This window comes from Myotis myotis, unplaced genomic scaffold, assembly GCF_014108235.1.
Source record: "Myotis myotis isolate mMyoMyo1 unplaced genomic scaffold, mMyoMyo1.p scaffold_m19_p_15, whole genome shotgun sequence".
Taxonomy (NCBI): Eukaryota; Metazoa; Chordata; class Mammalia; order Chiroptera; family Vespertilionidae; genus Myotis; species Myotis myotis.
Window position 1 is genome coordinate 23,057,564 of NW_023416319.1, and position 16,286 is coordinate 23,073,849.

Consider the following 16,286-nt stretch of genomic DNA (forward strand, 5'->3'; position numbering starts at 1 on the left):
GAGGTAACGCTGATATCTCGGGGCCGCCCCGTTCTGAACAGTGCCTGTGGCCGGTGAGCGACGCTGGCGAGCGGGGGCGTGACCAGGGGCCCAGTCCCAATCCTCAGGCCTGACCCGCCTGTGACCCCTGCAGGCCGGACCGTGACATCCGAGTGAACTCTGCTGGGCCGCCTCGCCAAGTTCAGCGAGCGCCGGGTCACAAGATGAGCGGAGCCTTCGGGCTGGAAATTGCCAGAGGGGTAGGGGAGTGTGTTAATCTATCTGCCCATCGAGAACCGTGGGGGCGTCATGCGGGGCGGCCATCCGGCAGAAAGGATTCAATGGGAGAGTGAAGATCATTAAACAACATCTTGAAGGGGGGAAGGGTTCAATAAATTACCAGCCCAATAGGAACTTTGATCTAGGAACCTTGCCAAGGTTTCTTGGGTGGCAGTGGGCGGGGAGGGGGGAAGGGGGAGGTGGTTCGCTGGAAAACAAAATGTTTCCAAATTGTTTATAAAAGTCTCCCTGTGGCTCAGGGTTGGGGTGGGTGCCGGGAGTAGTTTTTGCTGGGGGAAGGGAGTCAGGTGAGGTAGGGCAGCAGAAGCACCCCTCCTTCCTCTTCTCCCTTCAACCCCTTCTTCCCATCTTTGAACATTCTGTCCTGTCTCAGGGTTCTACACCTGCTGTCCCCTCTGCCTGGGGTGCCCTTTTCCAGGTCACCACTGGCTGGTTCCTTGCAAAGTCCAATGGCCTCTCCTGAGAGAAGCCCTCCTGGCCCACCCTGATGAGTGTAGCCCCCCAGGCACTCAGCATGACAGGCCTGATTTTCTCACCAGCACCTATCACCATGGGACATATTCTTGCTCTTTTGTTTGCTAATTTATTTACTGTCCACTTCCTTCGTGAGCATACCCGTCCAGAAGGGCAAGAGCCATGTCTGCTCCTTTCTTGGGGGAATCGAGCTACTAACAACGGAGCTCAGGTATCCCGTGAAATTACTGAAATTAACGGGTTAATGGAAAATTAGAGTAAGATTGGAGCTGCCCCCTACAGGGGCTTGTAGTTAGTACAGAATCCAGAGCAGGTAAACCAGCTCTGGGCACCAGCTACACTCTCAGGGCTCCTGAGAACCCCCTGCCCCATATTTCTCTTCTCTCCCCAAATCAGAATCAACCCCCAAACCTGGTCCTCCTGCCACCTCACCCTGGTGGGGCTTCTCAGGCCCCGCTGTTGTCTCTGCAGCCTCTGAGCGCCCTGAGGGCAGGCCTCAGTCCCTCTACATTTGCTGGCTCTGGCGCCTGCGGAGCCCACGGCCTGGCGCCGGCCCTGTGGTCAGCAGTGGGTGATGAATTGCCCTGAATGGGGTTATGGTGGTGTCAGCCTGACTCGGAAAGGCCCACTGCGCTCTTGAGCTACTGGCCCTGCTCACGCCTGCTGCTTCCCCCTTTCCTCCTGGCCCAGGGATCCACCTTAAGCATAAGGTCAGGAGGGCACCAGCTTCCTTCTGGTTCACTAAGGGGTCAGCTGGGGCCGCAGCGGCAACTTTCCTGGCTCACCCATCCCGTCCAGCTGCCCCCGCCTGCCTGAAGATGAGTGGCAGATTGAGGCTCCTGGCTTTGGTTTAAATGCTGATAGGAACCTCTGTGTTGGAAAGGTCCAGAGAGAGTAAGTGCTTAAGCCAACCTAAGGATCACTATAAAAGGACCAAAGGGCTGAGTTCTACCTACATGGTGGCCACAGGCTCAGAAGCTGAAGGGGGGAGGAAGGGTTGGAGGGAGAGCTGTGTGTGTGTGTGTGTGTGTGTGTGTGTGTGTATGTGTGTGTGTGTAAGGGATGGGGTAAAGGAAAGCACTGGTCAGCAGTCCAGAGCCCATTGCTGGCTTCTCAAGGGGTCTTTCGCCTCAGTTTCTAATCTGTAATAAAGGAGGTGGAGGTGGTTTGGTTCAGTGGATAGAGCGTTGGCCTGCGAACTGAAGGGTCCCAGGTTCAATTCTGGTCAAGGGCACATGCTTGGGTTGCAGGCTTGATCCCCAGTAGGATGGAGATTGGATGCAAGAAGCAGCCAATCAATGATTCTCTCTCATCATTGATGTTTCTCTCTCTCCAAAATCAATAAAAATATTTTTTTTAAAAAAAGGAGGTGGAGGTATTGACCCTGCAGCCATCCATCATGGAGCTAATTGGCAGCCCAGCTCCTGGGGCTATCCTATGCTCTGTCTGCAGTCGTGGCCCCAGATCCAGGCCCCACTCTGGGTGTATGCTGGGATGGGTCATTGGGGGGGGGGGGTCTTTCCTGGGTGTCCCCCACCCTCTACTCCATACCTTTCCACAGGGAGCAGCTAGCTGCTCAGCTAAGCCCTCGCCTCCTCACTCAACTGCTGCCAGGAAACTATTTCTTGGCTTTCCTGTTTTGGGTACAAATATCCCAAACCTGAGTATGTCTCAACCTCCCATGAAAATAATCCAGCCTTAGAGAATAGGTGTGCCTATTCTCCTTTATAAATTGGAAGATTAAACAAGTTCTTGAAGAAGGAATTTTTCTTTTAAGAAGTCGCCAGCAGAATCCGGTGATGTTGAGCCGTTTAGAGCCCTGGAAACACCCGCAGTGTGGCCATGGCTGCCTGGCGTTCCGTTGGACGCCTTCTTGGTGTCTTCCCATGGCCCAACGCCAGGGATGTGCTGCCGGCGTCCCCTTCTGCCCAAGGGTCGCAGGTCCAGCCATGCGCGCCAAGTCTCTGGCACGGTCCACAAGGCGGCCCCACGAGCCAATCACCCTCCCAGGGGTGGCACAGAAAGGTGAGACCGCGCAGCTCCAATGGAAATCCGTTCCTTCCATCCCTGCTTCGGGGTCCTGGGAAGGGCTTAAGGAGCGTGGCCCCCGACCGTTCCTTCCTAAGGGCGCTGAGCGCGCAAGAGGCGCCGCCTCACCGGCCTGGGCCTTCTCCGGGGCTGTGGCGGTGGCTCGCGCTCGCTCTCCCTCAGAGTCCCGCACAGAGCCTCATTCGGTGGCCGTTTGTTGAATGAGTATAAAGGGCGCACGACCTGGCACCGGAGAAGTGCAGATGGGTGTCGCCAAGCCACTGACCATGTCCCACAGCGCAGCGGATCAGAGGCAGAGCCCATCTCGCGCTGCGGAATGCGCGAGCGGGTGGAAAAAGAGGCGCAGCCCGTCCACCGGGTGCACGATGGGCACGGTCTGCATGGCTGGGAAGGCAGGCGTGGCCAGTTCCCAGCGCGCCGTGCGCACCAGCTCCACCGCGAGCAGCTGGAGCACCGCCTGCGCCAGCTCCTGACCGAGGCAGCTGCGCGCACCGCCGCCGAAAGGGATGTAATGGAAGCGGCCGGATGCGCCCCGCGCCTCCTCGCCCGAGGCACCGAAGCGCTCGGGATCAAACCCCTCGGGCGGGCTGCTGTACACCGCGGCCGTCTCGTGCGTGTCCCGGATGCTATACATCACGCTCCAGCCCTTGGGGATCTGGTAGCCCTACGGGGAGATGAGGAGACCTGCCTGACCATGAGGCACCAGGGAACTGGGCCTGAACCGACCCTCCACCCCGGTGCATCACACAGAATTCTCAAAACTAGCAGGAACTTGGTGCTAGCCCAGAAGCTAGGAGACCCCTCTGTGTTCCAATCGCAGGTCCTTCTCTGGTGAGCTGTGAGCTTGGGCTAGCTTTTCAATCTCTCTGAGTCTCAATTTCTTAATTGTAAAATAAGAACAAAAATGCCCATTTTGTTGTGAGGATAAAATAAACGGGTCTGGCATATATGTTCGTGGTCAGTAAAAGTGATGTTATGTAAAAGTGTTATGTTTCAATGTTTTGTTTTTGTTTTTCTTTTTTCTTCTGACATTAGATCAGGAAACCTAAATTCTAGTCCTGTACCTACCAGCTGCCTGGGCTGGAACGCAATGACAGGGACCTCTATGATCTCTATGATCAGCTCAATTGTAATGCTCTTCCTTGCACTGAACTAAAAACTGCCTCCCTGTCCTTCCATCCATCAGCTGCACAGTGATAATGTCCAGGCCTGGTAGTTACACTTTAAAAGGTGCACATGAGAATTAAACTGGAGAGCCCTTAAAATGTGGGAAACAGCTTTCATGGTCCCTCTGTGCACCTCTGGCTTTTACAAGTGTCCTGCTCTTTGATATCTCTTTCTAGCATCCTGTGTCTGACTATCCTGCTTCCCTCGCCTGAACAGGCTCTAGGTGTCTACTAGGAGGCGCTCAGACAGGCAGGGAGAAAATCTTAAAATCGTGGAGGAGCTCTCTCTTTCCCCTCCCTGGGCCCTGTAGACTGGGGGATGGCTAAGACCCCTGAGCGCTGCTCACCCTGGTGGGCCTGTGTTCCTCTCCCCGTTTCCCTGTGGTATTGTAGGGCACCCCGACACCTGCAGAATGAAGTCTGAGTTCCAAGATGCAGCATCCAAGATCCTTCTAATCCACTCACCTTTGTGGGGGGAGCGGGGGTGCTGTCCTCTCTCTGTGGTGTGCTGTCCCCATCCTAACCCTTCACTTCTCCAGCTCAAATCCCAACCCTCCAAAATGTTTTGCTGTCATCCAGGACTAAAGATCACCCTCTTCCTCACGCCACATTTGGGATGAGGTGTCTGTCGGGGCGGCCCCCTTTCTCTCCATGATAATCTCCTCCAGGGCAGAATCCCAGTCCCCATGGTGCCTGGATTCCTGGTATGCAATGACCAGGGATGTCTGCAGTTTAAAGTAAGGGTCAGGAGAGGAGGTGCCCATTCTGCCTGCAGCCTCTGGGGACTGAGCTGGGGAAAGGGAGGACGGCAGCCACAGCTGGATCCCGCAAACACCCTGTTTGGCCAGGTAGGGCTCCACTTCTGGATGCTGCCACTATGCAGCACAGCCCTGACCACCTGGGGTGTAGGAGCAGGAAGCGATCGAGACAGCTTCCCTCCAGAGAGTAACCGGAAGCCTGGAGTGAGGTGGAAAGTGCCCAAGGTCTTGCCGAGATGGAGCCAGGCCTAGACCTTAAACTTCTTGCCCAGCCCAAGCCAGCCTGCTCAGACCATTAGGAGATGCCAACCCACATTTCCATTGTCCTGTTCTTCCAGAATCTGGCCTTAGCAGAGCCCTGGACAGGTAACAATGATGGTTCCTTAATCTTGTGAGGGAGTCAGAGGGGTGAGGTAGGGGACATTGTGGGGTGGGGTGTGGGACATTGTGTGTTGAGGGGGGGGTCTCTTTGTTCTCCACCCAGGTCCACTGGCTAAGGGGGGAAGGGAGCGGGTGCTGAGCCGGGGGGGGGGGGGGGGGGATTTTTATTGTCAAACTTGGCTCTAATTTAGTTGACGGACCCATACAGCTGCCAAAAGCAGAGTATATGTGGTCCCTAATCTGTGGCCTCGCCAGGCACTAGGCTTGCACCCCTCAAACGTGGATCTGGGGAAATGGAACAGAACTCAGCCCACTTCACAGGTAGCAGAGTGGCAGGTCTGAGAGGAGAAGGGTAGACCTAGCCGGCCTAATCTCCCCACCCCACCCCACCCCCACCCCCCACCCGCCCCAGCACCGAAGCGGCAGGGGGCGGAGCAGGGGGAGGTGTGGGCGCACTTACGTCAAGCTCGAAGGTGCGCAGTGCGGTGCGGTAGCCCCCGGACACCGGCGGCAGGAGGCGCAGCACCTCCTTGACCACGCAGTCGACATAGGGCAGACCGCCCAGCGCGGCGAGGCTGAGGTCTGGCGCGCAGCCACAGTCTGACCAGTGCCCCGCGCCATCCCCTGCGGCCCCCGGCCCGCAGCTGCACGCCCGCCCCAGCCCCTGGGCCTCCAGCTCCTGCCGGATCTTGGTGATGGCCGCCGGGTGCTGCAGCAACAGCAGGACCAGAGATGTGCTGGCGCTGGCGGTGGTGAAGAAGGCGGCGAAGAGGAGCTCCACAGCCGACTCCTGCAAGACAGCCCGGCGGCGCTGAGTCTCCATCAGCGGGCCCCGCCCTGGCCTCGCGGCGGATGAGGTGTGAAGGGCCCAAACTGACCTTTGCACAAAGGCCAGGGAGCTGGGATGTGCCCCTGTGGCAGCTACGTGCGAGGGTCCGGGAGTCGATCCCGTCTGCCGCTTGGGCCAGCCGCAGTAGCAACTGGCAAAGCCAGGATCTAGCCACTTGCCTTGGAGGTTCCCAGAGATAATGCCAGGAACTGATTCCGTGCGCTGTTCTTAGTGCTTTAGGTATATTAGCTCGTCCCATTCTCCCCTTCGATCCCCTCCCCCACGTCCTGCGAGGAGGCCCAATTGCTGCCCTCGTCTGTCTTCCCGGGTTGGACCGGTCCCTGCAGCCGGAAGCCTCAGTAGTAGGACTCGGAGCCCAGTGCTCTTAGCCGTGTGGGTGCTGCCTGCGGCCCAGCTGGGGCTCCTGAGAGGGCCGCCGTGGAACTGGGGGAGGCGCCTGCAGTAGCAGCGCCAGCCTCGCGCCAAAGCTGGCCTGGAGGTGTCTTCCTCCCGCTTAGTGGAGCGGTCCGGGGAGGGACTACATCTCCTCCCGGTCTGCACTGCCCAGGAAAACAGGAGGGGCCTGTGGTTTCACCCTCCAGGCCTAGCCCTCGCTGCCTGCCTTGCCCTCCCAGCTCCCTGTCTTCCTTCCTGGCAGCACTCACAGTGTGCTGATACACTGATTTGTGTGATCACAAGATGAAGGTGGACTCCACCCCTCCTGCACCTCAAGGGCCAGGGCTGTGCTTTGATCACTGCTAAGTCCCCTGTCCCAGCAAAAGCCTGACACCGACGAGGTACATCGTATTTGTGGAATGAATGACTCCATCCACGGCTCACTGTCTGCCCTGAACAAGATGGAGAGCCAGGACAGAGACCTTGCAGCCCCAAGCTCTTCCCTGGTCCGGCCTAGCCCGGCTCACCTGCCCCTAATCCCAGACCAGAACGGAAGATCCTGCAGAGGCAGCGGGTTTCTTCCAGAGAAGCTGAGACACCTCCTCCCCATCCCTGTCACGGCAGTGGGACCATCACTCCTTTCCACACGCTCTCCCCGCCCCTTCACTGCCCAGAACTGGCCCTACCCTTAGGCTCCCCCAGGACTCAGGGCCCACTGCTCATCTACTTCTGACACCCTGGCTCTTCCAGACTTCACAGCCGCACAGGAGTCAGGGTGGGGATTATCAGCCCCACTTTCAGAGAAGAAACTTAAGGCTGGGCCACACTCTGAGGCTGGAGGAGAGGGGCAATTGAGCCCCAGAGAAAGGATGGGAGTTGCTTTCAGAAGGGCTGAGGTGTTTCCATTTCTAACTGTCTCCTGCTCCCCGACCTCTCCACTCTTTGTGGGGGGCTGTCAAGTATGTCCTGGGGGCCATTCCCCCACCTCCGCCGCATGCGCTGTATGGGTACATCCAATTCACACAGTGGACATACAAAACAGGTAGTAGTGTCAGGTGCCAAGGTGCCTTATGGGAAGAGAGTATTGGTTTTTGGGAAGAAGGGAGCTTCCAGGAGGATGTGGAGTTTGACCCTGAGCCCTTAGGATTTGTAGAGAAAAGGAGTGAAGAGGGTTTCATGGTCAGGAGGACAGCGAAGGTAAAGGTAGGGAGTGACAGAGAACGGGGAGGGAAGAGGAGCTGTTTGTGTCCAGAAGAGCCTAGGACTCAAGCCTTCAAGGCTCCTACTGAGAGTGGGAAGGGCTGAGCCATGGCTGGAAGCCTGGTCTTTTCCCCTTCACCCTGAAGAGTGATTGAGGCTTGAAGTTGAGACACACCCACTAGGACTGCAAGAGGGGAGCAGAGACCGCGCCCGACCTACCTTCAGCTCCTGCACTGAGAGCTCATGGCCCAGCTCCCTAGTGCTGTGGATAATCATGGCCAGGGCATCACCTGGCTCCCCAGCCATGTCTTCATGGAGCTTCTCCGCAATGGCCTCCTCCAGGTGCCGATGTAGCTGGTCCCTTGCCCGGATGCCCTGATGGGCAGGGAGAGAGGGAGGTGGGGCAGGAAGGTTGAGGGGGCCAGGCCTGGGCACCTCCCCGCCCCCAAATCTTCCCAGGGCTGCTCTGCTGAGTTCCTAACGTTAAGTGTCCTAGCTTAGTTTCATGCCTGGCACATAGAAGGTGCTTAATAAATACTCAAAGTTTGTTCACTTTTCCAATACATCATTCTCTCTTGTTTATCACAGCTCCCTTTGAGGTAGGCAAACAGTTTCTTTGGTCCTTAAGGGAGGATGCCGAGGTTCAGAGGGGTCAAGCAATTGCCTAGAGTCGCACAGTGGTCAGTGCCCATTCCTGGCACAAAGGTGTGGAGGTGGAACCAGCCCATTGCCTTTCCCCTGCATGAGTAGGGACAGTGGGTACCAGTGCAGAGAGCAAGGGACAGACACCTTGATGCACTCAGAAAAGCTCTTGCTTAGAGGACACGATGGCAGTTTTAAGCATTAGCCTCTGTAAGGAGATAGGCAAGAGGGCCAGGGTGTCCCTTCAGAGTTCAGGGAGCAAGAACAGCAAAAGCACTTGAGCGCCTGAGTTTTGTAGTTAGACTAGATCAGGTTCAAATCCTGCCTCTCTAGCTGTGTGATCTTGGGTAAATTATTTAACCTGTCTGAGCTTCAATTTCTTCATCAACAAAACGTGAGTAACACTTTGCAGGTTGAGAGGATTAAATCAGGAAATGTATCCAAGGTGATCAGCCAGTATAATGCCCCTTTATACATAACTATTATTTTTATTCAGGTGACTGAAAACCGCTGCATTGACACAGGAGAAACCCCAGCTCAGTGCGAAGGGAAAGGCGGGACGGGGCTTCCTAGCTGCTCCCTGGGCCTGGCCCTACGCTCTGAAGTCGGAAGAGGCCGCGGTTCTCTAATCCGGAAACTAGCGGCCCGGGGCCGCGGGCGGGGAGCCGGCACCCACCCCTCTCCAACCCGGGCTGGCGCCGAGCTGGGCCAGGGGCGTGTCTGCGGCCCATCCGTTCCGCAGCCGTCCGGGCTTCTAAAGGGGGCTGGAGGCCCGGCCAGGAGGCGCCGCTCTGGGGAGGGGCTGGGCCGACTGGCCCGGCGCCTGCCACCGAGTATCCAAAGGGAGGCCCCGCGGCTGCTGGGACTGGAACACGTCCCATCTGGCATGGCTCAGAGAGGGTGTGTGGCCCGCCGCGAGTCACACAGCGAGTCAGGGCAGACCGAGGGCACCACCACAACACGCTGCCTCCCTTTCCCGGGCGCACGGTGCCTCTGTCGTTCAACAGAAGTGACCTGCGGGGGCGTCTAGGGAGCCTCAAGAGGAAGGTCGGGGGCGGGTGGCAGTACCTTGCGCAGGCCGCTGAAGGGCACGTCCAAGGGCAGTGAGAAGAGGTTCTCCACAAACTGCTCGAAGGTTCGGGACAGCTCCGCGCATTGCGCCTCGTCCAGCCGCAGCCCCAAGAGGATGCGCGCGGCCATGCGGAAGGTTAGGGCTTTGGCAGCATCGTAGACTGCCACCGGCCGGCGGGCTGCGCACCAGGAGCGCACCTCGCGCCGCAGCGCCCCCTGCAGGCGTGGCACGTAGCGCTCCAGCGCCGCGCGGCTGAATACTCGAGCCAGTACCTGTAGGGAGCGCGAGCGCTGAGCCCTGGCCGCGGTCCGGCCTCCTTCCTCTGCTCGGCAATTGCAGAGAAGCCAAAAGGCTAATTTGGGGACCTTTCTCTTCTAAGTGGCCCGGACCTACACGTGATGGCTCTTGCTCTCGCCATTCCCTCTAGTTCTTTTCTGATGTACAGTCCGCCCCCTCTCCGCCCCCCGCATGCATCCAGGCTCCCTCCAGCTGCCACCCCCTCGAGGAAGTCGTCCCTAACTCCTCTCCAAGGCTGTTTCCAGCGCTTCTGGTATCTCAGTTACAGAAGATCGGAGATGAAAGGACCTTTAAGTCCCAGTCCTGGCCTTAAAAACCGAAGTCGGAGAAGGTAAGGAACTGGTCCGAGGCCACCCCCTGGTTGGCCAGGGGTTCCAGCCAGGTTTGTAGTGTACCCCTAACAATTAGTCCGGGCCTCGCCCCACAACAGGTGCCCGAGGAACCGCGGGCCTGAGGTCCCGACGGCCCCTTCTCTGGTTTTGGCTCACCTTGCGCCGCTGCCGGTGTGGCTCGCCAACCGCGCCGAGCAGTGTGTGCGAGCCCAGCAGGATGTGCGCGCTCTGTGGCCACTGGCTGCGCACAAGGCGGTGTTCGCCCAGCAGTATTGTGCGCACATTCTCGGCGCCGCTCACGCGGATCACCGGCCTGCCCAGCAGGTGTGTCTTGAACACTGTCCCGTAGCGCTCCCGGCGGGAGCTGTGGAAGCGCGAGCCCTGCAGCAGGAGCAGCGAAGAGGGCTGGGACCGCTGGGGTTCTGGCCCAGACTCCCCAACCGCCCCTGAGTAACAAATCCCTGCTCCAGGCTGGTGCATTACTTTCTAAAAAGTCTCAAATGGGTCTCGTGACTACCCTACAGGAGTTTAGATGCCCCTGCTCCCATTGGTGAAATGAGGAAAGAACTTAGAATGCGGACGGTGAAAGCCAAAGGGCTCACAGCCGAGATGCCCCCTGACTCCTGATTCTATGCTTGCAGTTCATAGATGGCATGCTCCTCAGGCTCCTTCCTAGAACCCCTCTGTTCACCCCACGAGTGTAAGTAGCGTGATGGCAGTCCTTTCGAGGGAGCAGCTGGACGAAGGCGAGGACAATGTATGCTCCGTGGGCAACGGGAAGGACAGGCTACGAATCCTAGGAGGGTCCAGTGGGAGCCAGGGGAGAAGGGGCCATATCGGGGTGTGGGGAACGCCAACTGCTCACCTGAACTAACCAGTGCAGCGTCTCCCCGAAGAAGGGCCAGCCCATAGAGCCCTTGGGCAGGGGCAGAGCGGAGGCCCGGTCCCGGCTCAGCATCCAGCGGAGGGTCCAGAGGTGCTGGGCCAGGCTGAGCAGGAGGCCGGCGCACAGGAGAGCGGTGCCAGCCGCCCCCAGCACAGACAGGCAGCTCAGACCGCAGGGGAACATGGCGAGCATGCAGGGTGCCAGGCCGCTCTGAGCTCAGGGCGCAAGAGCTGGGGAGCAGGCAGCGCGCAGTGCTCACCAGTTCAGTCCGGAAAGGTCCTGTCGCTTGGGGGCCAAGACCGAGAGCTATAACCTCGGACAAGGATTTAGCTCTCAAAGCAGACGGGCAGTGTAAGGCGGCAGTGAGCACACACCTTAGGGAATGTGCTTTCCCCAAGGCGCGCACACTCAGGACTTTTCCTCTTGGGATGCTCACGCCTAGCATCTGCGGGCACCTCCCACCTCCTCCCGGGGCCAGCACTCCCTCCTCTGATAGAAGCAGCAACGGCGGTCAAAGAGGGGAGCAACTTACCGGTGTTGCCTACCTGGGCTTCAATCACCAGGGCTGTAGACCCCCGCTCCACCCTCCCTCCCCCAGTCTGTTAACTCTTCTCGGCCCATCCCGGGCTCATTTATATAGACACTGGCTCCCTCCCTACCGACTGATGCAGAAACACACAACGTGACGCGCCCATGCATATTTAAAGCGCTCTGTGCAGAGTACTGATTGGAGGCGGTGGGCTGCGGCGGGCTCGCTGGGGGCAAGGAGCAGGGCGTGGCAGCCGCAGCGGCACCACGGAGGGACCGGCCGAAATACTCGGGAGGGGTCTTCGGGGTCTTCGGGTTCGAGCCAGAACTTGGGAGCTCGGCGGTGGGCAAACCGCGCGCACTGGGCTACCGCGCGCTCTCTCTCTGGGGTCCGCACCCTCCAGCTTCTAAGTGCCCTTTCCCCGCCCAGTGCTCAAAGCTGAGGTCTGGGATTTCTCCCATTTGCTGTTTCCCTTTCGGGAAATTGCGGACTTCGACGTCAACCTAGGCTTCGTACGCGCCTACGAAGAAGATAGCCGGGGTCGAGATTCTCCGATATCCCCACTCCTTCCTGGTCTTTGATCTATCACTTCAGGAATCCTTCAAAAGATGGTCGGGTTTCTAGGTGGTTAGAGCCCATGCCCGCGCACCCAAGGGTCTCAGGTTAGATTCCCGGTCAAGGGCACGGACCAGGGTTTTAGGTTCGACCCCCGGCCAGGCCGGGGGCGTGTGGGAGGCAACCAGTCGATGTGTCTGTTTCACATCGATGTTTCTCTTTCTCTCTCTCTCTCCCCCTTCCACTCTCTAAAAATCAAAGGAAAAAATATTTTCGGGTGAGGATTAAAAAAAAAAACGATGGTTGCGTCATTGTTGCCCGAAGCCAAAGAGAAGCAGCTATCCCAGGGCTCCTTTCGGATCTCAGGGACCACATTCACCATCCCCTTCCCCTTCGGAGCCCCCCCCCCTCCCCGCCCCAGTCTACATAGTTGCTTTTTGCTTTCCATCACAGGGCTCCAAATGCCCCAAGGACAGGCGCGCACGTCCCTGTCCCTACAGCAACCAGAGGGTGGGGAGGTAAAGCGCAGAGTTCCTGTGTTACTGAGAAGAGTGGGGTGAACTCCTCAAGCCCATTCCGGCTGTGCAAGGCAGCTGCTCTCCGAATTTGGGACACCTCGCCCAAGCCGATGCCCTGGAGGGCTGGGTAAGGCACACCAGCGACAACCACATTCCACAGTCTTCCAAGAGAGCTAGCTAGCTGTTCACCCTCCTTTAGCAACTTCTAAGAATTACCATGTTTTCCATATAAAGTTTTAAAAGTGTGAAAAATCTTTGGATAAGAAATGGTCAAAAGAACGTTTATTTTCTTTGTTTTAGTGACACCCCATTTCAATAACTAGGGAATAATACCCTTTCTAAATGAAGCAGTTGTTTTAAAGCAGGAAGCTCTGAATAGATGCTAGAGCAGCTTATTTTCAAGAACTTGCTCAACCTCTTTTATATTTCATCACAAAATCAAGAAATGTACATATAATTTTTTACACTTATTTTACAGAGTCAAGTAGAAGTTTCTTACAGGCATAAATCCTGAAAATGCAAAAGGAGCATTCAGCATAAATACAATGAAGAGAACATAAGGATCAGACTGCTGTTTCCATTTGGACTGCAGTAATTTACACAAAGGAAAATGTACATTGTTCTAGGTTTTCCAGAGTTCATTTGGTTTGGCTTGTTTCCGAGTGAGGGTACGGTAGGGGGACATGCTATCTGAAGGAAGTAACCTGACCCCCGTGGTACCTCCTGTGCAGGAACATAGCTACTGTGGCACAAGCTGCACCTGAAGTGGTTACCCCACTTACTTCCTGTCCTCTCTTTTAACTTGACCCAAACCAAATAAATTCTAGAATAGGGTCAGCTACAAACAATATAGTTAGAAATATTACCCCTGCCCAACAAAAACATTGCATCCTTAGAAAATCTAACACTTGTCTTCATATTCAGAATGGTTACATTAAACCACCCAAAGAGAACAAATAATTCACATTTTTATGGAGTTAAATCAAGGTTGATTTCAGGGACCTTTAAAGATTTACCTATTTCCCCTTCAGAGTCAGCAGAATTAGAAAATTTTTGTCTACTTAAATCATATTTAGGTGAAAGTAAAAGCTAAAAGTCAGAAAATGACAGTGAAATATTCCCATATCGGACATGATTGCATTCCAAAACCAAGATACTGATGAAAAAACAAAACCATCATTCAAGTCTGAATAAAAAAAGATATGTATAGGCATAAGTTTTTCTAATGTATTTACAATCAGTTTCATATACAATTTTTGACCTGATTTACATATATTTTTAAAAGTGAAAAATTAATGTCACATTTTCCATATACAAAATAGTATTCAATTATTTAAAAATCCATACAAATGATATTTATTACTGTCTCTCATTTCAGCTCTCATCAGCATCTTTCCTCTGTGTTTTTTAATTCTGCAAACTGCCGCTACCATAAAGATAACTATTCAGTCACGAATTTGGTGTCACTGAGTGCATGGGACGTGAAGTCTATGTGTGCTGGGACATACCATTCACCAAACTTCGCAGCTGTTTCATGACTGTCTCTATCAACTTCTGTTTGTCTCGATCATTCTTCCTGAACTGAGCAAATATATTGTTCTTTTTGCTAGTATCCTTCATCCTAGGAACATATGTGAATGAAGAAGCTTAGTAAAAGAAATTATAACTTATGCTGTCACAAGTAAAGAATCTTGGGGTGCTCTGAATTATCTAACATTAAGCCTATGCTTGAAAAATATATTTCAAAGAAAATAAGTACTAATAGAATTAGGGAAATAGGTACCACACAAAAAAATTAGCAGCTTTATTCTACATTCTCTTTAAAGGGGTATTTTTGCATTAGTATATGAATCTAAAGTATATTATTTTCTAATATTATACTATTTTCTAATATCATTCCATAAGTATGCTAAAATACATACCCTCTATTAACTGCAAATTATATTCATAGCAAGACAAGGTAAAAGGAAAAATAACATTAGAAAATTTAAAGCAGCAATTTTTTTTTTTTGTCTCAGTGGTGTTTCATGGTATTGTAAAATAAATTTACATGTATTTTAAACAGTTCTTTTTCTTCCCAAGTAAAATACACCACAGACATTTTGAAATGTGGGGAAATAATATACACTTTTAATTCAACAATTAAAATTTTTAATAGTGATACTTGAAATATGATTGAGTAAAAAATAATCTGCCACATAATTTGACAGAAACCAACACCTACACTTGTATTATTTTTAAATGGACAAGATACACCAGTAAGTTTCCTGGTACTCCAGTTTTTACTGTATTATTTTCTAAATCACATGCTTCTTTGCTACAAAGAACCCGGGCCCATAACAGTGGGGTTTGATAGCACTCGCTGGTGGCAGCCATTCCAATTCTGAGCCACATTTTACAAAATAACTTCTTTCCTATGTTACAGCATAAAATATAGTTCCAGTTCCCCCTTGTCTCAAGTAAACACATTTCTAAGGCCAATGAAGCCTGCTACTGAGAGTACAGTAGGAAAAATGTTTTGTTCCTATTAACATAAATAGCAATCTCATACACCAACACTGAAGGGCAAAAAAGAGGCTTATGTTTTGGTTATTAAAATGGACTGAGCCTTTAAGCTCCCTTTAGACATTTCTCTTTTGATGAAAATCTCTAGTTCTTTAATCACTGAATCACAAAATGCTAAAATATTATGTAAAAAAGTTTTCAGAATATACTCACTTCTCCAAAAGAGTAAGGGCTGTGTTTGGATTCACCCGGAGGTACTTAGAAGCTGGCTGTCCATAATCAGCTAGGTAAGTGGACCAATCCCAAACCATAAACAGATCAAGGAGCTGAGAAAAATGGGGAAATGTTAAACCAACTTTTAGCTACTTACCTATATATGCCACTCTAGATCCACTGTAACATGACCTGCTTCTTAGATAAAACAGAATAAGGAAATTCCTTTTTGAAACTTAATTAACTGCACTTTATAATAAAAATAGTATTTACTATCTTTTTACTTTTGAAATCATTAAAATTGTCAGGGGTTGCTTTTCTAATAAAATACTTGATTGCATTTTCAAATAAGTATAAAATGAAAACAGTTAATATTAACTATATTAGGTATAGAGATTTAAACTTTACATATTATTCAGTTCACACTCAAATTTAATAAGGGTTAGTGCTACTAACTGAAGAATGTTAAAGAACTTAAATTTAACCTTTTCTCTTAAAGGTTAAGTATGTTTACCTTTCTAAGAAGCCATTTGCATCTAGATTTTCCCAAAGTAATTTAAACCAAAAGCTCGGATAATCTCAATTAAGTGCATTAAACAACCTCTGCTGGATTCTCCCTGGTGATAGATCCTCAGTAGTCTTATGAAAGGAGGGCTTCAGGACTCAGCATGTTAACTCTAGGCAATCATTTTGTATAAACAAACAACAACAAAAAAGAAACCCTCTTGTTTTCTGTAATGTTTTAAAATCGACTATTTGCTTTATAATCTCCAGTTAGAACTGTTGTCAAATATGGAAGTAATCTTTTAAAAGCAATGCCATGCCTAAACCAAAGCACCAAACTCCTTATCCAACTTTAAAACCCTAATCCCCTTTAAGCCATTTAAAACCAACTTCCTATCCCCATTTTAATTGTTTCAGAAAGCTAAATGCTTTACTTACTACCTTCCTTCAGTTTTTATATTATTCCTTCTTTTTTGTTTTAACTAAGAAGTATACTGCTTTTGCTTTCAAATGAATGAAGCATTTACATTTACTCATACGCTATTCGAGTCACTAAATGTGAGAGGAATAAAACTTCTGGGGTGGTTCAAACCTAAAGAAAGGTTACAAGAAACTAGCTCTTCCCTTGGAAGATAATGGACTTGTTTGACTTTTCCCATCCAACAAACAGCTATTGAGAGAATTTCTTGTAAAAGGAGGAA

General features: G+C 52.4%; 2 protein-coding genes across 9 annotated transcripts in view; both read right to left on the bottom strand.

The window, feature by feature from the left end:
* Positions 1–3,088: 3,088 nt before the first annotated feature.
* On the bottom strand, positions 3,089–10,947 carry LOC118670356 (cytochrome P450 26C1). The gene is made up of 6 exons (XM_036337392.1): positions 10,741–10,947; positions 10,032–10,256; positions 9,243–9,518; positions 7,752–7,907; positions 5,568–5,897; positions 3,089–3,466 (listed from the first exon to the last, which is right to left on the bottom strand). The coding sequence occupies exons 1-6, from the start codon at positions 10,942–10,944 to the stop codon at positions 3,089–3,091; spliced, it is 1,569 nt and encodes a 522-aa protein (XP_036193285.1). The 5' UTR covers positions 10,945–10,947.
* Positions 10,948–13,548: 2,601 nt separating this feature from the next.
* Positions 13,549–16,286, bottom strand: part of EXOC6 (exocyst complex component 6) — a 155,673-nt gene continuing 152,935 nt past the window's right edge. For 6 of the 8 annotated variants that reach the window (XM_036336585.1, XM_036336583.1, XM_036336584.1 and 3 more), the window contains 2 exons: positions 15,082–15,194; positions 13,549–13,984 (listed from right to left, as the gene is read on the bottom strand). In XM_036336585.1, coding sequence (XP_036192478.1) covers positions 13,852–13,984; positions 15,082–15,194 — 246 coding nt within the window. In that variant the 3' untranslated portion in view covers positions 13,549–13,851. Of the gene's footprint in view, positions 13,985–15,081; positions 15,195–16,286 lie in introns of those variants that run through there. The other 2 variants (XM_036336590.1, XM_036336589.1) reach the window with 1 other exon arrangement.